Source organism: Vanellus vanellus (genome assembly GCF_965231255.1).
Source record: "Vanellus vanellus genome assembly, chromosome: 8".
Lineage (NCBI taxonomy): Eukaryota > Metazoa > Chordata > Aves > Charadriiformes > Charadriidae > Vanellus > Vanellus vanellus.
This window is the reverse complement of record NC_138913.1, coordinates 15682830-15706186: the sequence shown is the minus strand read 5'-3', so window position 1 is coordinate 15706186 and position 23357 is coordinate 15682830. Positions and strand designations below refer to the sequence as shown.

General features: G+C 35.9%; 1 protein-coding gene across 2 annotated transcripts in view; it reads right to left on the bottom strand.

The window, feature by feature from the left end:
* The window catches only part of DLG1 (discs large MAGUK scaffold protein 1), a gene marked incomplete at its 5' end in the record, with an annotated part of 115024 nt that overhangs the window by 44701 nt on the left and 46966 nt on the right, over positions 1-23357 (bottom strand). Inside the window, 8 exons of one of the 2 annotated variants that reach the window (XM_082486981.1) lie at positions 547-673; positions 9597-9741; positions 10595-10731; positions 11399-11568; positions 12933-13057; positions 14027-14077; positions 16900-16953; positions 20855-20953. In XM_082486981.1, coding sequence (XP_082343107.1) covers positions 547-673; positions 9597-9741; positions 10595-10731; positions 11399-11568; positions 12933-13057; positions 14027-14077; positions 16900-16953; positions 20855-20953 — 908 coding nt within the window. The remainder of the gene's footprint in view (positions 1-546; positions 674-9596; positions 9742-10594; positions 10732-11398; positions 11569-12932; positions 13058-14026; positions 14078-16899; positions 16954-20854; positions 20954-23357) is intronic. The other variant, XM_082486980.1, reaches the window with a different exon arrangement.

The window sequence follows — 23357 nt, the reverse complement described above, 5'->3', positions numbered from 1 at the left end:
GTACTTGCAGAGCAGAAGGGTAACAAAATTACAAGAGCTTCCCTTTATCAGCAATGATGAACAAAAGATTAATGCAATCTACTGAATCAGTGAAGGAATGAAGGGTCTGTTAATGGGAAAGGATTAAGAGCTCTCTAGCCTTTCTGGATTTACTAATCCATCAAAACATACCCTTGCCTGTGAAAAAGGAAAAAAAAAAAAAAAAGATTGCTAGCTTTAAAATAAGAAATAATCTCTAGTCTGCTCATATTACCATCCAGTCAACTCATGGAGCACTTTGGCAGGGCATTCTGATTTTAACAGTATTCCTGTACTCATAAAGCATGCGTGTGTATACATGTGCGCGTAGATATGTGTGTGTGTGTATATCGATATAAATACATCTAGGTTTTTTTCTTACACCAATGTTTAGAAGTGTTAAGAAACTAATGACTTTAATTTATTTCTTGAAATAAAATATAATATTCTCTAGTATTTTGCCCACAAACACATCTTATGTGCTTCCCTGGTTAAGTAATTTGACATGTAGCTTTGGTTATTCATTACCTGGTAATCTCATCATCTCCAAGCATTCCCTTGGGAATTGGTGAATAGCGCCCTGGTGATGCTGGGGGCAAGGACTGTCCCATGTAGGCAGACGGAGTGATATGGTTATCCACTGGCTGAGAATAAGCTTCAAAGAGGGGAAAAAAAAAAAAAAGAAAAATAAAAAGAAAAAAATCATTAAGGCAATAAAGAAAAAGAGATGGAGGAACTGTAACAAAGAATTATAAGGAGTGACATCTTCTAAAACCAAAACCTAACAGTTCAAATGCTACATTATAAATATCATAGTTCTAAAACACTGTGTCGCATCTACACATTCTGCAGCCTCCTCCTTTTTTAGAAACACTGTGGATAGCTGAAGCCTGTGAGGACAGTCTGGAGATTTATCTGGTTTTAAAGTTGACTTTAATTTGACTGAAGTCAATTAAGAATTTCAGTTTCTTAAAATCACCATGTTGGAGCAACAGTGAAAGATACATTTTAATGTTGCACTTCTTCCAATCTGTCAAGCTGCCTACCTCTTTTCTTTTCAGTGCTTTGATGCGGAGCATCTTAGCATCTCCAGAATACTCCAGGCTGTTCTGATTAACAGGTCTGGACAGGGAGGGAAGTTAGATTTCTTAGACACGGAACAAAACCATCTTTGGTAGCACAGGTGCTGGTAGCGATGCTAGTATGTGCTCAGCCAACAGCACACTTCAGGGAACAAAGGTAGGATTATTCCACTTCCTATTCTTCAAGGTAGGTAAGAGGCATCAACTTACCGAGAGGAATAAATAAGCTAGTGCAAGAAATTGTCAACTGTACTGCAAGGGTCAGTTGCCTTATTCACAGGTTCATTGATTACAATTGGAAAGGAGTATTAAAATGATTTAATCTAACCTCTTGCATAACAGACCACGAATCCTGTGCACAAAGAGCATGTTTTACATGAACCACAACACATTCATACTAGAAAAATTTGGCATCTTAATGATTTCAGTTGTTGGAAAATATTCTGCAAATTCCAGGCGAGTTGTTCCAATAAATAATTGAAAGGGTGCATTATATTTCCAAGTTAGGCACGTCGATTTTAAGTGTCCATTCACCAGGTGTAGTCATACCCACTGTCTCCTATTACAAAGCATATTCTACAATTGAAAATCTTTTTCCTGGTGTAGGTGCTTCAAGTTTTGAGGCTTAAACATGGAGGGTGGGGCACTTCACAGATTTAACATTATCAAAGTTCCCAGACTTAATTGCTTGCTGTATCTGATGTGATGCCAGACTTTTGAGGATTTACACTAAAACCAAAGCTTTTTAATGGCATAGACATGACACAAATTGTAGAAGTGATCTGTATATTCTCCTTGCTTGGTTTTCTTTTTAAACCACTGGCAGAACATTTGGGTCATATACAAACTTCAAGAGTATTTTTATATGAGAGATTTGCTAAATCACCAGCTTTCAAACCACCCAATCTTCACTGCATTGATTCTGTATTATTCTAGCTTCCTAGTAAACCTGTATGCAGTAAATTCCATACATGGGAGTATGTGTCACATCAACACTGCCTTACCACGATCAATGGTCTAATAGGAGAGGTACTGAGCCAGATAGGGAACTACACATAGTACCTTAATGCCTGGCATGCAACATCTGGTATCATATCTGATTAGCCAGATTGCTGCTGCTTCTTTAAAGCTTTGTCACATAGTAGACTTCTTTCACTTTTATAAAATTCAGCAAGCATTTAAATCCACCATTAACAGCTTAGGTAGCTTAAAAGCACTACCTGATAAAGTAATTAAATTTGTTATTCAGACCCACCAGCCCTCAGTGAGTTGCATGCTCTAGTCTGAGACTGCGCAGAACTTTTGGAAATTGCAATTCTGGATTCACGAGTGCTTTCAGCAAAAACCAGAATCTGAGTGCAAGAGGTGGCCTGTCCGCTTCTACAAGATAGACTAAAGGCAGCTTCTTCAAGTTAGCTTCATGAGGTCTCCAGCAAAGAGAACGCTGCTTTTGCTAAAACCAAGTGGTCAACAAAAGCATTAATATTTGAAAATTCCCTAATAATCAGTTGTTCTATGCACTGGTAACAGATTTGGACAGTTTACTGTCAATTTCAAAACTTGTTTTTTAGCTATACTGGAGTTTTGGCAACAGATTTTCACAATGATTACCAAACCATGCAGCAATTATTTACTTTTCAATGGAAAATAATATATGTACTTTAATACAAAAGTGTATTTCCATGTCACTGTATACACTGTGTTTAAAGCAAGTGATACTTTGAAAGTGACTACTGTACATAAATATAGTTATATTAGTTTTCCCTCAGAAAATTTTACAGCTAAAGCACCAAAAAAGAGAATGTAGACTTTATGATCTCATTTCCAATTAGTGGAAAATGGGTTTTGATTAAAAAAACCTAAACAACTGTAGCACAGCATAGCAGCTTTGTACATTCTGTTCGTGCACCAATTCGTCTCATTTCACGAAATAAATTTACAATTGCTTTTAACAAGTCAGTGGCAGCTATAAAGATGCATATTTTATATGACATAATTAGGTTTTTCATAAAAAATTCTATGTTTGCTTACAGTGCTTTTAATTTTATTGTTTTTAAGGTTCCTAAAGCTTTTAGCTGCATCATGCTCAAACACCATTACTACCATCTAATACTGTCACATATTCTTATTTTTTAAATTTTGTGTCCTTTCGCCATGTAACTAAAACTCAGCTATCAAACAATACAACAGTTTACTATTTCAGACCTGTGGGCTGTTCCACATCAGCACTGGGTGCATCATTTATAAAGTCCTACATGTGGTACTTGCTTAAAAAAGTCAGGTCCTTTTTCAAGACTGCTACTCTCAGCACCAGGGAAACAAACCTACAAGGCATAAAGAGACTCTCTGTGGAGTTCCTGCAAAAAACGTGCTTGCGCCTTTCCTAAAACTGTTTTAGCTGTAGATTATACCTAAAGAATATTCATGAGGAACATGACAGAAATAAAAGGCAAGCCATCACTTTCTGAATCCTAAATCAGGTCTAAACTGCTATTTCCAAGTAAATATTATTACTGATGTAACTGATAAAGGAACTGCATTTTGGATGAACAGAAAATTACATGCACAAAATGAACTTGCTTTGACAGGAAAAGTCAAAGACTCTGAAAGAGAAATTCAATTTCCAAATCCACCCCCCTTGACATATCACGGTTCTACACAAAAATAAAATGAAAGATTTCCTATTATTTCTTTATTATCTGCAAACGGAGGACACCAATCACAAGTACAATCTCTAAGATGGGAAATAAAATTAAATCTTTGTTGTAATTTACTGTTATTAAATATTCTTCTCTTCCCGTATTTATGCCATTTAAGGGACAATAAGGCATTTACGTCTCTAGTGAGAAAACTGATTATTCCCTACCTTGCAGTATTTTATTTCTCAGTGCAGGGTGAAAATCCTATAGGAACACACACACACAAAGGACAAATACTTTAAAATTGACTAGGAGTCAAAAATGCATCATTAATAATGTCTTCAAAGGAGGCCTATATAGGAAGCAAGTGCTCTGTCTCAAGAACTGTGTAGAAACTTTTCTGACTATGATACTCTACAATATGCACCGTCCAGGTAACATTGGTGTTTTTTAAACAGCAAGTTCTAGACCTTCTTTGTAATATTTCAGCTGAATAACTTTAAAAGCATTTATACCAACAAGTTACTGGACATTTGTTCCCGCAACCATTTAATGACCGACATTTATATATAGATTACTGAGGCAGTGCACATTCTCTACTGACACATGACCTACTACAGAAGGCTAATAGCTGTGATTATCAAACACACAAATCAGTTTAGCTGCCAGTGGTGCCAGCCATCTGGGTGGCATCAGCCCACAGGACCATCCCACCTACAGTGCTGCTGTTCCTCTGCATACAATGAATATTTTTTTTTTTTTTTTGGTTGAATTTCCCTGTTTCCTCTACTGGAAGTTCTCATCTTTCAGTGTCTCGGAGACTGGGAGCCACAACATGCTCAGAAAGAACAACCTTTCATAATAGCATTCTTCTTGAGTCAGAAAATGGAGATCACTGTAAAGCAACTGTTTAAACCAGCAACCCACACCTCCAGGGTTAAAAGAAAAATCTCACAGAAGGAATAGAAACAGGTGTAGCAATCAACTATTCCAGTCTGTCGAGGGCTGTGGTCAAGCTTTCACTGCTCACAGTACCAGTCTCTACAGCTACACCACATAACTATGAGCTATTTTTTCCACATTCATTCCCTGCTAAATGCTCTGGTTTCAGACAGCCCCAACTCTTCTTTAACAGGATTTTCAACATTAATTTCCCCCACGGGCAGCCGGAAGCCATTCACTCACTCTGATAAATATCAGATGACTGAGGTCAACTTTCAGCCCCAGGTGCACAAAGAATTATGTTGGCAGGATCTGTACTCTTCTCAATAAATACTGCCATAAATCAGAATCTCAGAAACCTCTTGATCAAATGCCCCTTGATACAAAGACACTAACCCCAGAAAAATATCAAATGATTTAGTTATCTTTATGGATGCTAACTTACTTTGTCCCATCTTTTGCGTCATCAGACCACCTGACAAGACCTTACTATTGTGCGGCTGGTACTCTTACTACAGGAGTTCTAAAAGAAAACAGATTTTGCAGACAACCTAATACAGAAATTTGTGAACCCGGTTCTCAAGCAGTTTTTCAGTAGCCTTAACTCTGCATTTTAAATCCCTATCACTAGGGAAAGTGAGGCAGCCCTATACCTAAGCTAAACCAGTTTCAGAGAAAAAGTCTTAAAGACAACCAAATTATTAATTTGGTGTTTTGTGGACTTTTGAGAACTACCATGTTTATAAAAGTATACTAAGCAATCTACTGCATGTTCTGCAGACAGCACAGATACCAAGCTGGTAAGTACTGTGCACTGTACTTTTAGGTGTTTCTGATAAAATGCATGTTTTAAAAAACTCCACACAAAGTGGAAAAAAAAAAACAAACACCAAGAGTTCTGGGCAATGAGCAGTCTACATATATGTGCAGGTAGTAGACAGGGTTTCTACCTTAACACCATTTGTAATAGGCATGTCCATAGGCAGCCTCAGTGTGAATTTAGGAGATTCAGTAGTGAAAGGAATAGCATGTATTAGTTCTCCTTTATGATGGGCCTGAACTGCTAAGAACCTGGATAACAGGATTTTGATGGACAGAAATACAAAGGAGGATTGCAATACACGTCTCAAAACAGCTGCAGGTGAGTAGGTAAAGAAGGAAGACCAGTAACTGTTTCACCACTCACTCACAATCCAGGTGATTCTAGAAAATACCCCTTTAATATTTGTCATCTGGGAAAAGCTCTTCAGAGTCCCTAACCCAAAGCTCCTGAGCCACGTACTGCTCTGCCAAATGCAGCATCACTTTTGAAGGTCTCATCTGAGATGAGAACAAAGTTGCAAACAAACCTTGAAATGGTGCCCCTGGAAACATCAGCTTCTAAAATACTATGTACAGGAGCCACCTTTTTTTGGTATGAGCTCTATCTAATTAAACAGCTCCTTACAGAAGGTGGAGGCTTTCTAGTTGCAAAGTTATAGCACTCCTTTATAAAGAAGCAATAGCCTTCAAGCAGACTGGTATTTCCCTTTGAAATTTCCATTGTAAGTGTGAAAATATTGAGTCCTGAAAAAGCTTTTGTTCTACCCTGTATTAGAAAAATAGCATCTAGCACCTTAACTATATGCAGTTGTTTCTGATAAGTGAAAGATTTAGGAAAAAGCTAAACTGATTTCTTCAAAGTAAGTCATTAAACACCTCAAGCAAGACCTTTGTATCTATCTTGTGTGCAAAATCCAGGCAGCAGATCCAGAGTCTCCATGCAAGCTGCATAACAGCCAGCTGCACTTTGATCAACAGAGGGAGAACAAGCATACAAAGCCTTGGATAGAAAAGGCTTTCCTGTTGTAGGGAAAAGAAACAGACTGAAGTTTCATCAAAGGACCCAGCACTTTGCAGAAAAGTGTTCTTTGGTTAATTGTTGACAAAAGTCTACCAGAAACAGTGAGGGGGTTTGGGGGGAAAAAAAAGAGTAACTTCAGACAGAGAACTGAACTGCAGCTAAATGAAAAAAACCAAACAAACAAAAAAAAAACCCAACAGAAAATCTACTCAAAAGTACAGACAGCACTTTAGCCCACAAACCTTGTTAAAGGTCACCAAAGGATAGAAGACAGGCACCTGGAATCTGAGAAACCTTTTGTGATTTTTTTCAAAATTCTTCAGCAGGAGGAGGAAAAAGGTTCCCAGAAGAAGTTGCTGGAGCTTGAGGGGCATGACAGCTCAGGAGATTGACTTTTCACTTCTCAGTGGACAGAAGTGCCACTTCACACAAGGACAGGATACTGGGCTGCAGAGAATGCCACTGTCTCTCAAGTCCCACTTACAGGGAAAGCAGCCAAATGGGAGAGAAACTTGAGAGGGAGGACAGTAATGGGATGAAAGAGAGCCAGGTCATTTAGTCTCACATCCATTTTATGGAGGTAAGTCACGTATACTGGGAAATTAAGGACTCAAGGCAAGACAGCAGTGCACATTCTCATGACAATCATGTGGGCTTACCCTTGACAGAATGTTCCTGAAGAGCCAACGGACATGGTAAGGAGGTATTCTTGAAGATACAACTGGCTCTTTTATGGCTTTATGTTATGATGCAATTAACAGTCTCCAGCTCATCCACCTCAATTAAATGAGTCTCCAGCTCATCCACCGTTTCAGAAAAATTAATTCGCTGCATGAGAAGAGGGCCAACAGCATGCCCTTACGCATACTGCTAGAGCAAATATTACTTTAAAAGTATGTATTGATACAGATAACGTGAATATATAAAAAGAAAGATAAGCACCCAAAGGAGAACAACAGTCTGTAGGTGAAATATGACTGCTGCTTTGAACAAGACTCTCAGCAGTCTGATCTCACCTACCTAAAACCAAACTACAGTACTGAGAATCAGCCACAGTTTGGCCTCTCTGTTCTTAACTTTTTGAGTCTACAGTCTTTTTAATAGCAAAGTATCATTTAATGAATGGTACCAAAGCACATAAAAAAATGTCAGTCTACACTTATATCCAACCATTACTTTATGGTTGCCTAGTAAAGGAGTACGTTTGTCAAATCCTACTACAGGTTCCTTCCTCCACTCACACAAACTGAACAGTTTCAGTTCAGTATTCCTCCCGAGATAGCCAGTCCTCTAAATTGCTATAGCACTTTATTCTTTTCCATTTAAACCTTATATCAAGTTGTTTTTTAACAGTCAGTGGCACCAAGCAAGAGTTAATAAGTATGACTTTTGCTAATATCAGGGTATCGAGTTATTAGAATTATCCAAATTATGAGAAACCTGCTCCTTCTCTACCTTCCTCTCCCCAAACTTCTTGAGGCTTTGCATCTCCCCCCAAAAGATTCATAAAGTAAATATTCTAATGATCGAGTCAAGATACAGTGGTAATAGGTAAGACACTTATGTTTGTCACATCACTATCCACAGCTGTGTAATTCTATTACTGCAACACTACCAGGAACAGTACATACAAATCAGGTTACTTCTGTTCCAGAAAATCTGAATTCAAGGTGAAACATACGAGGAGGTCAGTTACAAAGGAAAGAGAAAAAGAAGTCTGCTTGCCAAAGAAACAGTGGGAGAAGTTGAATTATTGGACAAACTAGATACCATAAACGAAAATGGCTGCTCTCTAACCATATATACGAGTATAAAACTGGGGATGAGTAAGTGAAGGCTGAAAATCAGTTTTATGTCAAAGAACGGAGCCTTCAAAAACATCCTTCTAATAAGACAGTGAAAATATAAAACCTAAATAGCTACAAATTGCAATTCAATAAGTGTATGAATAGATTTAAAGATAATGTAGCTACTGTCAATAAATGATGGGCTTATAAGGTCCTATGTTGTGTTGCATTTTGTTGTTGTTCTTTACACACTGTTTTAGAGTACATCAGTGGCTTTTTAGTCCAGAGTGCAACTTTTTTCATATGAAGTAGTATTTGAACAGATCATTCTATACCTGTTCAGTACCTACCAATTACTTGTATTTAACAGCAGGAAGGAAAAAAAAAAAAAAAAACAAAACAAACACTAAAATAACTCTCCCCAGAATCATTTCACATGGCAAGATGAGTAAAATTGGTCACCCAGAAAAGTCCACCTATTCAAAAGATACAGTTATATCATTCTCATCCCTTTCTCTGAACACTAAATGGTAATATCCCTCTTGAAAAAACAGTACACTAAATTCAATTTTTTCTTTACATTGTAGTTCAACCCAGAATTTTCTGGATTTGGATGTGTGACTTCAAAAAGGCTCCTGTAAGCAGTACCCTCGTGTAAACAAGAAACTTCTATTTTCAATATAGCATTCTGTGGTTTTCCACTTGAATTCTCAACAATTATGACAAAACTGAAGTAAGATTTCAAGCAGGTTAATATGGAATTCTGCAATACATTTGCAGACAGGCATCAGAGGTAAAGACCTACTCCTCCTCCCAGTGCAGTTTATTCAAATACGTGCAGCTCATGAAAAAGCAGGAAAACAGAAAAACGTAAGTCAGAACATCACTAACCTCTACCTGAAACAGTATTGTCTTTTGCTCAGTTCACAGGACACTGAACATCTACGCAGCGCATTGTTTGTTAATCTTCACAGCCTCCAAGAGAATGAAACACACGTTCTCCTTGCACTCATCAGCAAGTGATCAGAAACATCGAGTCACTAGGACTAGGCCACCTCAGTCACAGAAACACACTAAGAGCCCCACTATTGCTGTCTTTTCAGTACGCAAGCTATAGGGTGTTGTTTTGTTTAGCATATGATTTACCTGATTAATCAACTTCCTTATATCAGATTTTCACACTGTATAATTTTAAAAAGCTTGAAGCTGTTAAAATACTAAAAATGGGGTATGTTAAAGCATTAAAGGGAAAAGTTATTAAATCACAAAGATAAGCTGAACTTACAGTTTGTGATGTCAGGAGGGGCATAACTGTCATTCATGAACATGCTGGTCGGTTTTGCAACTTTCAGATAAACAAAGTCAGATGTGTTTTTTAAGGCAGTCACTGCTTCTTCATGAGTAACTTCTTCTAAGCAAACACTGTTCACCTAAAACATAAAAAAATAAACAAATTCTCAACAAAGAAAAACATATGTTTTCATAACATACTCAGTGAAGCTGTTGGAGCACTCGGGCATTGAGTTTTTATTAGGATTCATGTTGCACAGACATAATTGGTTATATAAAAGTTATATAAGCCATGCTTTGTAGTGCTGTGAAATATAAGACAGACAAGTATTTCCTCAAAAGATTATAATAAACTGTATTGACTGTAACATTGTAAAGACGACACACATGACTTTGGAAAACTAACAAGACAAATATGACACTCAAGATGCCAAAAGCCTGCACAATCACAGCATTATGTTATTGCAAGCATTGAATAGAACAGAGTTTCTTCTAGTAAGAATAAATCCTACATGATCCTGTGATGACATAATTAAGTTCTAGACATTATAATGGGACAACATATTCTCACAAGAGGTCAAAAGTAGGGAACAAAACTGTAGAAGATCCCAGAGTGACAGGCTGGCCAGCGACCAGTACATGGAGTTCTTTTCCATTCTTCTTTTTTGAGAAAAGAAACAATCCCATTGTATGCTGGTTTACATTGCCGTCACTCAGATCCCAGAAAAATAATAGCAGGCATCACAAATAAACAGGCTGATTAATACAGGTTTTGCATGAAACATTGTGCCAACGAACGGATTTCAGATTTCCTGATGAGATGGTATTGAATACTGCAGATTTAATTTTTATCATTTATTTCTTGGCAATATATTTTTATTTTTTTTTTTTACCCATTTTACCCGGCAGGCAGCTTAACTGCAAAGTGAATCATGCCCTTACTGGGCCTAAAAGTGAATGACCATAAAAAAAAAATATGAAGCTCTTTCTTACAGCTAAAAGTTTGTCTCCTATCTGAAGTTTGCCATCCTTATGTGCTGCTCCACCTTCAATGATTTTGGTTACGTAGATGCTGTTGTCTCCAGGTATATGTTGATTTCCTACACCACCAGCAATACTGAAACCAAGACCTGCTTGAAGATAAAGTCATTACTCAAGAAACCTTTTAGCATTCATTAGATTCCAATTATTATACAAACAATAATGCTGTCTGTATCACATACACACATATGTATATAAAAATATATATATATTGGTTGAAGCAATATTGGATGCCTTTCCAAGTGAACTCTAATTTTCCAGAGAGCTCTGGAAAAGACAAAAAATTTACAGAAGTTCTGAAAATCAAAAGCTAAATAGTTTACTTCATACCTTGTGAAAGATACACACAGCATAGCTATAGCATCACCTTTGATATTTAAAGAACCACTGTCCAACGTTTCTCCATATAGAAACAAAATAACACTTTCTCTAAATGTTTTTTAATCTTTCAAAGTTCTTCCTAGGTAATTAAATAAAATATTTTAATCCTATTTTTAATGTACTTAAAAATTAATAAATACAATCAGAAACACATTTGCATCATCTGAAAGAAAAACATGCATTTTACAAGAACAGTTTCGAGACACAGGGGATGAAAATTCAGAAGCATCTGAGATGCCATTATCATATTTTTCATTATTCCGCATTTCCTACAACTTCATATGCAAGGTACTATTTTATTTCCAAAAATAAATGCAAAAATCTATCGTCAATTCTACCCTTCTTGTGAAACAGAAGTTTATACTTCCTACATACCTTTAGGGCCTTTTACAAGTTTGATTTCCACTATTTTTTCTGTGACTGGTTTTCTTCTTTTGACATACAATCGTACAATTGACCCCGCTTCTTTCAATGCTTCGACTGCTTTGCTGTGTGTCACATCACGAACATCCACCTCGTTTACTCGTAGAATACAATCATTAACCCTAGAGACAGCAACATTCATGTTCAGCTGTTGTGTTATAGCAGAGTGGACATATTAGGAGCCTGGTATTTTATCTACAAGACGCTAACTTACATGTTAACACACTGTTACCTAGATTTTGCTTCAAAATTATATTGATTCAAGACAATACTCTAAATTTAATTATTAATGCTTAAAAAAAAAGAATCACTACAAAACATTTAAAGGCAATATAATTTGTTCACAGCCCAGAAGAACACCATCTTACGTGTGTTTCATTTAAACAGCATTTCAAACAGAGCTTTGTACAAACTGTCTTTTATTTACCGCTACAGGAAAGAACTAAAAAATTCAGAAACTAGGAAGCACATGAGAACATGTTAGTTTTAAGCCATGATATGAACAAGTCAACCTCCATCCCTGCTTTTCACAAGCTGTTTAAGTGCTGGCCTTCCACTCCATTTAACATGTTGCTGTAGTAACACTGAGCTCTCATTACACTAAGTACAATGCCTGACCCACCTGTCATCACGCTCTGCCAGATGTACCTCTGACAATGTCCAACGAGCTAAAAGGAAGCCTTGAAATAAGCTTATTAGGACTTAAAACTGCAAGGCATCAGGCATCTGCACCAAAAATAACAGGGCAAGTTCTTGACAACAAAAGAGAAAAAAAGCTGGTCCTGCAATCAGATGTGAGTTTTGTCCACAGTGATACAGGAGTACACTTAGACTGCTCTGGCTTAGAAAAATAATTCATTAATGCAATTTGTTATTGACTTCCAACAGTAGACTTCAAAGCAAGTTGCAAATATCATTTCCTACCATCTAATAATATGCCAACTCTTCCTCACTAGGAGTTAAGTAGTAGTATCGGTCCACAATTAAATAAGTAAATAGGGTATATACTGGAGAAGGAGTACTTTATGTAAACAAAAAATATGGCTTTTCAAGATGTGTAGTATCTTTGAAAAATTAAGACACAGAATTATAACAAGCATAAAAAGAGGGTTGTTATCAAGATCAATTATCTTGCAGATCAGAAAATCTGCACACGGATAACCAAGAGTTACCTATCCTACCTATCTAAGCTTTTCCTTTATATATTGAATTAAGGACTAAAGAACACATGACATAATAAATTTATACCACTGAATAGAAAAGATAAAGTTCACTTCATTTCACTTAACTGCAGATTTTATTGGTTGGGAAAAAAAAATTGGTCCACTCAAACATTTTTCGTTATTTGCAAAATATTTCTGTAAGACAAACTTATTTAAAATGTAACATAGCATGATAGAACTACCAAAAGTAACACAGTGTTCTGTCCTTTGTTTGAAAATAAAATAATGAACATTTAGCAACCCAACACAGAAAGTCATCATACCGTAATCTTCCATCCTGTGCAGCTGCACCCCCAGCTATGATTTTTGTAATGAAAATACTTGAATCATCCCCAATATGTGGGTTGTCTGTACCACCTGCAATGCTAAAGCCAAGTCCTGAATTTCCCTAAAGGTAGAGAGGAAAAAAATTAGGCATTCAATATAGAACCAAATCTATATTATTTTCACTGATAAAAAATATTCAATGACACTTTAAGCAGTACATTACATATAACCATAGGCAAGATGTAATAATACTTATTTTCATAGAAAGAGAAGTCATTGTGTAACTGTAAGATACAGTTCCAACCCCAGAGCTTCCTCATTGAGGTGAACTTGATAAACTAGATAAAAGCTTCCCTCTCTACTGAGCTAGATCTTTGAGATTATTCACACAAATATTTGCTCCTCATTAAATTATTAGTGACAAATTATTTTTCCCACAGAAGTCCCCGAGTAATTTGGGTCACGTATGTAATATAACCTCAGACTGACATTTTCTCTTCAAAGGTTGCCTGCCCTTATTATCAACTGCAACAACTCTTCACCCTCTCAGTAATCACCAGAACTGGACAGGAAGCAAATACAACCATTTCTTTCTTTCTTCTTATTAACAGTGCAGCTATTCCTGAGATATATCTCTACATCGTAAACCTAACAAAACAATGCATATGACAAGGTGCAACTTGTAATCTCAACTGGAAACCTGAATATCAACATAAAACTTAATGGTATAAATAAAAGCCTGTCATAAATGGCAATATAGGAAATGAAATCACAATTTGTGTTATTAGTCTCTACAAGTCTAGATAATAATACTAAATGCAGTATGTCTCAGGAAGATCCTTCCCCCGTTTTAATCTTAATGGTCACGGATATTAGTAAAAATTTCTATTCTTGCTCCAGCAACCGGGTGTATTTTTTTTTCTTTAGGTTAAATAATCTACCTAAAAAAAAACCCCAACAACAACAAAAAAAAACCACAGTAAGGATTGTTTTGGATTGTCATTTAGCAGTACCAAGAGGTTAATTTTTCATATTGAAGTATCATAAATCCCATCTAAAACAGAGTACAGAAAGACATTTCGCATGTTACCCTTTCAAGAGTAATTTCTTCATACTCATAATCTGCATCCGTGCCATTGACCTATAAAGAAAGAAAAGAGATTTACACAGAATTTTACGGTTTACACAACAGTTTGCTCGGCTGGCGGTCCACTCCCATCAAATCTCAGCTGATTCAGTGATCACTGAGCTCAGAGGGGACGTGTGATTTTCACACTGCTCTGTACATGAATCAGACACTCTTTTTGTATGAGTTTAAAAGTTAAGATTTCAGAGAGCAGACTGTTCTACACAGATACTGTAGAGCAGAGGCCCTCTGCAACTGATTGACAGAAAAAAAAAAAAAAAAGAAATGTTCTTGAGATCCTCAGATATTCCTCTGGCCATATAGCAAGTTGAAACTGAGAAAAAAGGAAGGGGTTATGAGGTAGAGAAGAAATTGTAGAGAAGAACAGAGCAGTATTTTCAAACTGTTGCTCCTCACAGAGCAGAGAAAAATCAGAGACTGATGCTTCACACCCTTTCTGACTAGAAATGAGTAAGACCCTTCTAAAGCAACATTTAATGACTGTTTATATTATTATTTATCATGTTACATATATACTCAGCATCAACAAATTAAAACAGGACCAAAACCAGAAGAAGAGTTTAGAAGAATATTTTATAAAGCTAGATGAAAAATCCAAATGCTACAAGGAAGCTTTGTCATCCTCAAGTTAGAAATGACACCCACATTCTTTTCTGCCTACAGAACTAGGACAGGATCAAATAACAGAAGTAACAAATATATAAATTAAGTGAAGAGAGTTAAACATAAAATTCTTAACCACATTTAATAGAAAAGTAGCGTTAAGTTTTGGTTGTTTTTTTTTTTTTTTTCATTTACTAATATATCTTAGAACTCAAATTCTCTCCTCCACAGATACCTACAACAGTACATACAACACGCAGCTGCAGGCAATTCCCTATTTCAAGCCTTTTAGGATTAAATATTTAACAAGGTAAGAAATAACATTTATACTATTATTTTACAAAGCATCTTGTCTATTCATAAGATATTCTATATCTGGCAGTCTTCTGTACTCTTAACATACTATTCAAGATTTTATAAAGATACAAAATATATGTACAGCAGAAAGCATTTTGAAAGCTGTAGTTTTCTAGCAGAGAATAAAAAAAGGGACTTTAATTCACCCCAAACAAAATTAAGATCACATCTACATAATTTGTTTATATTTAACATATTTAAAAGCTCCAAAAGCTGGAGATACCACAACTTTCACAGGTTGTCTAGTATCAAGATCATTTATCCCTCACTACAGTTTTTCCTCAATCGCTAATTATATCTCTCCTTAGTACCATAGAACCCATGTCCATTCCAGATATCACAGATTATTATCTTTCTCTTTGCACAGTACCTCAAAAATAGTAAGTCCTTAGTATTTTGTTCAGTGGAAAAGATACTGTGGTTTTAACATGTGATATTTCTCTATTAAAAAGGGAAGAGGTCTTGACCTTCTGAATACATGAAACTGTATCTATTACTACACCAACACAAAAGAAGCCGCTGTGATCAAGAAGTTTTTATGTTAGCTTAGTCCTTGAGCTATTATCTACAAGAATGACAACATGTGCTAACTGAACCAGTCATCTAGTATTACAGTACCTGGGAAATGGTTTGTGATAACTGATCAGTATGTGGCTTTTAAAAAAAAAATAATTTAATTTTTTAATAATTTTAATAGTTTTTTAACGCTTACAGAGTAGGTTACATTACAGACAGTTACGGGCTTGTTTGTTTTAGTTTCAGTGCAAATTGATAATTTAGATAGCTTATAATTTTGAGTGCCAGTTTGTTCTGTTAATGCTCTTTTCTCTTCCCGTTTCTACTATCTACTGTCCTCCAACATACCTCTATCAGATGGGGCCTTCTGAAACATGAATACATATTTATTAATCACTTTTCTTCTTGGTTTAGTTGGTGTGTGCAGGAAGACACCTCACCTTCCATATGCTTTTCCAAACCCTACCTGTGCCACCATCAATAAAAGGGCCATACGCTGCAGCCTATTATTGTGATCTTTTAGTCAGAGGCATCATTATTGCACTCCGGACTAATTTTTGAGCCAGTTATGTCACTGCACTAATCTTCTGTCTTCTGCTTAAACTGTTAATTGACACTTTTGTCTGCATTGAGCTGTTACAGCTCCTTTCTAGCAACTTTGTTAAGTTATGAATGCTTTTTACAAGGACAAGACTTACTCTTTACTTGCTAATATGAGTACCTAGAATAAACACAATGTAAAGCAATTAGTACAGGCATTAACACTTTTCAGGAAAATGACAAGCAAGTGGGATATAAGTAACTGTAGGAAGAAGACGCAGGTGGAAAATTCAGACCTGAAACCTATGCCAAACTAACTCATATTCCAAAGCCTCTGAAGTTTCTATCTGCCAGTGGTATTCCTATCACAAAACACACACTGCCAAACACAAGTTTTAGCTGCCACGTAACCACACTTATTACCTTAATGTTTCAAACAGAACAAACACACTTTTATGAACATTTGGAGCACTAAAATCTTAAGTATAGCCACTGCATTAAGAAGTGTTTTATGAGAAGTGCAACGGAAAAGGCACATTAAATATTAAAGCATCTGCCTACACAGTTGAAACAGATTGTTCTCCGAAGCTCGAGAGGTTCAGTGTTCCAACAACTGTTTTGCACTGTCACACAGAACCCTCCACCTGCAATCTACAACCTTTTTTTTTTTCTTCACAAAACAGCTAGGAAATCATGCTCCAGCAGAGGTGAAATAGGCTTAATTAATCAGTAACAGACCCACACAACTACATACAGAAAATATTATCTAAAGTTATAAGTGAAAGCAAACGTAGGCTTACGTATGTTGGAGTGTCCAAAGAATCTGTATTCACCAGCACTGGAGGGGGATTTGCCTTTAACAAAAGAATAAAAAAAAAAATTATACAGCATAAGAGAAAATAATGCTAATGATAATTATACAACATTTATTTTGCTGTGTTTCTAAAAGTTCTGCTAAAAGGTAGTCTCATCTTGAGAATCTCAAAAATTCACATTTTGAAACACTTATTTCTATCCTGAACAAAGTGCTTTCATGACACAAAATCACACTCTTCCAAAATTCTGAGCTTGTATTTTATATACAAGTTCTGTCACTTATTTTTATCTTATTTTTCAAAAGAAAAACTGAATCATGCTATTCTTTGACGTGTAATTTGTGATACAACACCCAGAAGCTGCTGGATACCAGCCCATATCTCAAAAACAAGTTTTGGTGGATTTGATTCCTCTTTCTTCCTACCAGGGAGACTATTCCCCCCCCACCCCTTCTTCAAACTGCAAAAGGGAAACACAGAAATGCAAACTTATGGAAGAAAGAATCTACAGAACTGACTTATGAAAGCAAATCCACAGCAGACATTCATCTACCACATAGCAATATGTGCTTCCATCAGAAAACTGTTATGGATTCATAAGCCATAAACAATCAGATTATTGTTATAGAAATATAAAATAATACAGGATTTTTGCTAGCCAGGAACTGGTAGAATAAGCTAACACTTTTACTCTCTGAGGTTATTGAGAATTTTTCTGTGAAAAATTTGGTTTCAACTGAAAGAAAATCCATACAGATTGGGGGTATTTATCTGAAATACTTCCAAATAAATAGATTTCCTATTTTTGTATCAATTATCTGCCTTTAAAATAGGTAGCATCTAGCTTGCTCTAAGAACAACAACAAAAAAAAAATAATGCGCAGATATATTCCAGACTCCAAATACTGTTGATGTATTAACTTCAATGGGACCCACAAACTCAATGACACAAAAAGTCAATCTCCTTACTGCTTTAATGAAGCTGAGATTTTTTCATATGTATAAAAATCCATTATCTTTAGAATTAAGACTTTTTTTTTAATCTCTTACGTGTGTGTGGAAATAAATTTAGGACAGTTTAAGAGGCGGCAATATTAATGCTAGTATTAAACTCATTCGAAGATAAGCTTAAGATCTACAAAAACATGACAATTAAATTAACCTATTCATACAGCATTTTAGTTTCATTACCATGACAACATACTTCTGAAGAATTCATGATTTTTTAAAAAGTCTCCAAAAGCTGGGAAGTAAGTGATGACTCAGAAGTTCCTCACAAAAGACGGAGATGAATAATCTACCATCACTAGACAACAGTCATCGACCTGGTATCAGGTTGCTGCTATTAAATGATACAGGCCTGACTTCTAAGTACTAAAATCAGTTGTTATCTACGCAAGTTAAGAGCGTAGACTATTTTAAAAAAAGGAAACAAAAAGGATTACACTTATGACTCTGTCAACATGCCATCAAACCCCTTTTTCACCCAGCAATTCTCTCAGCAGAAGCATGGGTGTACTTTACGCAGTCCAGAAATCAAGTATTAGTTTCTAGTGTCATAATAAAAATCTCCGCCAAAACAATGCTAGCTCTCACAACCATTTCCTGACATTAATTTACATTCCAATTTCTGCTTCTTATTCAAGTGAAAGTTCTATTAAAGCAAGATTAAATTAAAAAGAAGATCCTGTATTAAAAATGCCATTCAATTAAATTATGCATCACCATCCCTGAAAGAGCTTTACAATTAACACAATTTTAAGAAAAACAAAACAATACATTGTATTAAAAAGAACCTGACTGAACACGAGGCATTAGTAGTCTAATCTCCACTGGATCTACAAGAGATGAGCACACATACGTTTATTTTAGATTGGTGTATCACCGATGCAAAGACTTTCAATTTAAAAATAGAAAATAAAGCAAGGATTAATTTTGAAAGTTGAGACACATTCTTTACGTGTTACTGAATTTTGGAATTTATTTTTATTTAATATTAACATTCTGTAATATCCAGGTATATTCAATAAAAGCAGTGCCAGTGAGAGCTGGTTTCCCATGAATCTTTTTCTTGAGGCTGACAAGTGTTCTTCTTTTAATGTCTTAAAAAAAGCAAATTGTTATTAGTAGGTGAGGTTTCTGTGTGAACAGCATGTTTGAGAGACAAACTAGCCAACAGATGCAAAACACCTTCCATAAGTTAAGTGTTTGTTCCTAATGTTCCTTCTGCATTTATCTCAATTCTCCATCAAGAAGCAATAATTTACCATCCTTTCCAAGCTGGAAGGAGAAAAGCTTTGTGCCAGACATTCCAAAGGTATGACCGACACTGCAAAGACACATGGCAACTTCTAACTCAAAACATCAAATGTTTCTGGAAGGAAGACCTAGTATTTCAGTCTGTTATGCAAGAGTTCTCCAAATTACCTAACGCTTTCAAGCTTCTGTGCCAGGGCTTGTTCAAATATTTAAGAGCCATTTGACAAGTTTGTTTACAAGCAGACTAAGGGCTTGCCTAAGGGGTAAAGTGACTAACAAAATAGAGAGATGTATCTATTGCACAAAAATACATCTGCCAAATCCAAAGTGGAGTATAACTTTCTGTGGTATTTTCTAATTGCTGAGAATCACAAATGATGCAGAATTATATAGCGAACTCCTGCAGACATTTATATATGCTCAGAAGACAAAAGCACAGACCACTCCGTTCTTACTCTTCTGCTTGTAATCCAGCATCATCGATGGACATTAACACAGCCATGGCAGTCAAAGAAAATATAAATACATAGCACCAAATATTTTACTTTAAATTATATCTACTGGCAATTCCCTGAAAGTAAATACTACTGGAAACTCAGTTATCTTTATCCACCAAGGGAGAGAGCAGAAATCCACTGGTCACACTAGTCTGCCTGCCTCAAATCCTGATGTGGGCAGAATGCTTCTATAAGGAGGAAATAGTGCTGAAACTAATCAAATCTCTGATCTGCCTGTTGGGAAAAGTACAGGTGACAGGTTTGTGTAAACATACATCCACTAGTAATTGCACTATAATACAGCCAACTGTAAAAACTTTTGATAATTATTAGATTAAGTCAAATTTAACAATGTAGCAGAGAGAAAAAAAAAAAAAGATTATCACCTATTGCAAATTTAACTGTGTAGCTAGAAAGCAGACCTTAAAAAATTGAAGGAGAATGCCATTCAACATGCGAAAACATAACTGCTACCTATCCTAAATTATTCCACAGCTCGCCATGCTGTGGTCAAATATTCCAAGTTATATGCAAGATATAATGTTAACTCATGTTTACTGCTTTCACTTGTCTTGACAGGGTTTATTTTTTTTTTTTTTTGTGTGTTGACATTATGTGACCTAAAAGATGAAAGTCCAGAAGGGAAGTACATTCCATGAGTCAACTATGTTAGGAATAGAGGGAGTAAAAAACCCTTTTGTATCCCAATGCCCCAAGCACACCGATACCAACAAACGGCTGGAGAACAGAAGAAATGCCATGCAAGCGCTATCAGTGAAAAGACATCTACTAAGTCCTTGTATATGAGATGATACAACTATTTCCTATAAATAAATAAATCAAACTAACACTTTAGTAAGGGTGAAATGGCTCGAAAACTATTATGTGAGAACACAAAATATCCTATTGCTTCTTTCCATTCTTTTGGGGTTTCTTTCTTTAGCTATTTCACAACTTACTAATATACTTACATATGAAAATATAGATATTTAAAATGGACTAAAAGCTGCTATAAAGCAAACAAAAATTAGGATGAAACTCCAGTGTATTATTAATTCAGCTATGTCACAGTTCATCTCCAACTTATGTGTAAGAGTACCAAAGTGTGAATTTAAACAAAGCAATGAAATAAATTAAATAAAAGTTGAACAAATTTAACAACAACAACAAAAAAGAATAAAAACCTGTGGTATGGTGGATGGGATGACAGTGGTCTCAGCAGGGACTGGTGGGACAGGGATCACAGGGACAATGGGAGAAGAGGAAGGAACAGCTTCTGTGGGCTAAAAATCACCAACAAAACGTCAAAAATAATGAAAACTAGAAGAACATTTTAAAACAAACAAGATTCAAATTTAGCAGCTTAAAAAGAAAAATTCTGCAATAGTATACAGATCAGGAGACTATAACCACAACTGAAGACAAACAACCACCTTTAGCCATGCTGCACATGGCAGTGCATCCCCAGCAACATGCTAATGTCAGAGAACCCAGAGCAGTACGATGTACCCACATTGCTTACTCATACCAAGTTACTCACCTTGCAGTACAGAGTAATACAGTACAGAGTACTTTGAGGTCCAACAGAAAACCTGTTCATGTCAATGGACAGACTCAGGCTTTTTGTGGGATGGTTTCACAACAGTAGCCCTTCACCATCATACAACAGTGTGCAAAAGCAGGGAAACAGTGGTTAAAGTTGACAGCGCTGAACAAAGTTAATATTTCTTTTTGATAAAGGGGAAAAAACAGCAATACATTATGGTTTCTAAATCGGGCAAAAAATCGATGAAAATCTTTTAGTCAAATGGGCAGAAGACCCTAAAACTGATTCAATCTACCTCTCAAAGATCTTCATACAGGTTTACCATACACCTTCAGACTAGTAGAATTTTGGTCTTAGGAATTTCATAAAAATAACAACCAGGAAAGCTAATGACACTTACGCTGCAAGGGAACAAGATTGCAAATAGAATTTTGAGCAAAACATTGACGCGAATCATTTTGAGATGTTAACATACTGGTTGTCAACAAGCTGTCAGCAACATACACTACTGGCAACTATCATCAAAATTACAAGCTGAACAGCAGATCAAAGCTCTTGCAACTCAGTTGTTCCAAGACATCCTTGTGATCTTTAAACACAATGAAGCATAATGAAAAAATAAAATACCAAATCCTGAAAATGAACCAAAACCCCAGAACATAAAAGCATTAAACATATTTTAAGTTTGAGATATTTTAAAACACTAAGCGACATATACCGAATTAAAGAGTAAAAGCAAATATTAAAGAAATCTGAAATAGCCCAAGAGTAACAACCCTTATTAAATGTACATATGATATTTCTACAGGATTTTTTTCAGCTCAAAGTCAATTTACCCAAAATGAACAGCTGGTGAAAAATGTTGCTGTTATTGAAAGATTTAAGAACAAGATACGTTTGATATCTTGAAAGATTATTACTAATGCCACTTAGACATTCTTACATGTGTGGACAACAGCACAATCTCTCAAGTGTTAAAACAGAGGCGTGGGGAAAAATCTAACTTGTATAGAAAAATGGTAATATGCATTTTGCAAAGGATGCAGAAAACGCTCACTACAATAAACCTCCAGTTACTGGAAGAATGATGCAACCTTTATAGGAGAGATCAAATTAAATAGCTTGACTGATCACTCAGCCCTACCTATGCAAAAAGTAAACCACCTCTTCTAGCCTTGTTCCAAAGTAAGCAGCTTCCCATGTACACACACAGTAAAAAAAACCCACCCTGTTAACCAAAACTTCAGATATACACACATTACATGTCAAAATATAACACAACACTAAGGCGGACAAGCTAACCATTAGCACATCAGAAAAGTTCCAGCATTACAGTTACAACTCCTGCAACAAGACAAGGTTAAAAAACAAATCGAAGTTATTCTTAGATACTGACCACACTCCCCTGCCCTTCGATTTAACAAAATAACTGAGACAGTCATAGTTCATTTCCTTGTGGACCAAACAATCTGCATCCCTCTCTGCACCAAACAGCAGCTTTATCCTCCTGCTTCCTTCTTTTTCCTCAGTTCTTAACTCCTTTCTCTTTCTGGGCTACTCCTTCCCAAACACTTCAAGAACCTTCCCAACCAGTTCCAATTTTTATCCTTATTATTTTAAAGCCGACATTGTTCAAAGTACTGGAACTTTCAGGTTCCAGTGTCATAAGCTATCAGTACTGTGACTGTATTTTCCCTTTGTGCTGATGGTTTAACATCACTGACTCTTACAACCCAAACTATGAACTATAGCACACAAGTACGACAGACTATTACATATAGGAATGCATGACTTGAGCAATAACTCCCTTTAACACAGTCTGTCAGCCTAAATAAACGTGCTAACACTTAAAACGAAAAGCCATTCTGTTACAACAGTACAATAAATCTCATGTAATTCTTTTTTAAAGTGTAAGGATAGACTTCCTAATACTTCTCAACAAAAATAATAATTTAAAGTGGTATTTTAAAAAAGCTAAGATAATACCAACCTTTAAATGATTAATTAAAAGGAGTGCCTCCAAATCTAACACCAAGTCCAGATGTTGTGAAAAGGAAGAGCGCACACATTTTCTCATGTTAAACCAACACACACAATAACTCCTTCTGTGAAGAAATACCAACTAACCTGAAATTATCAAA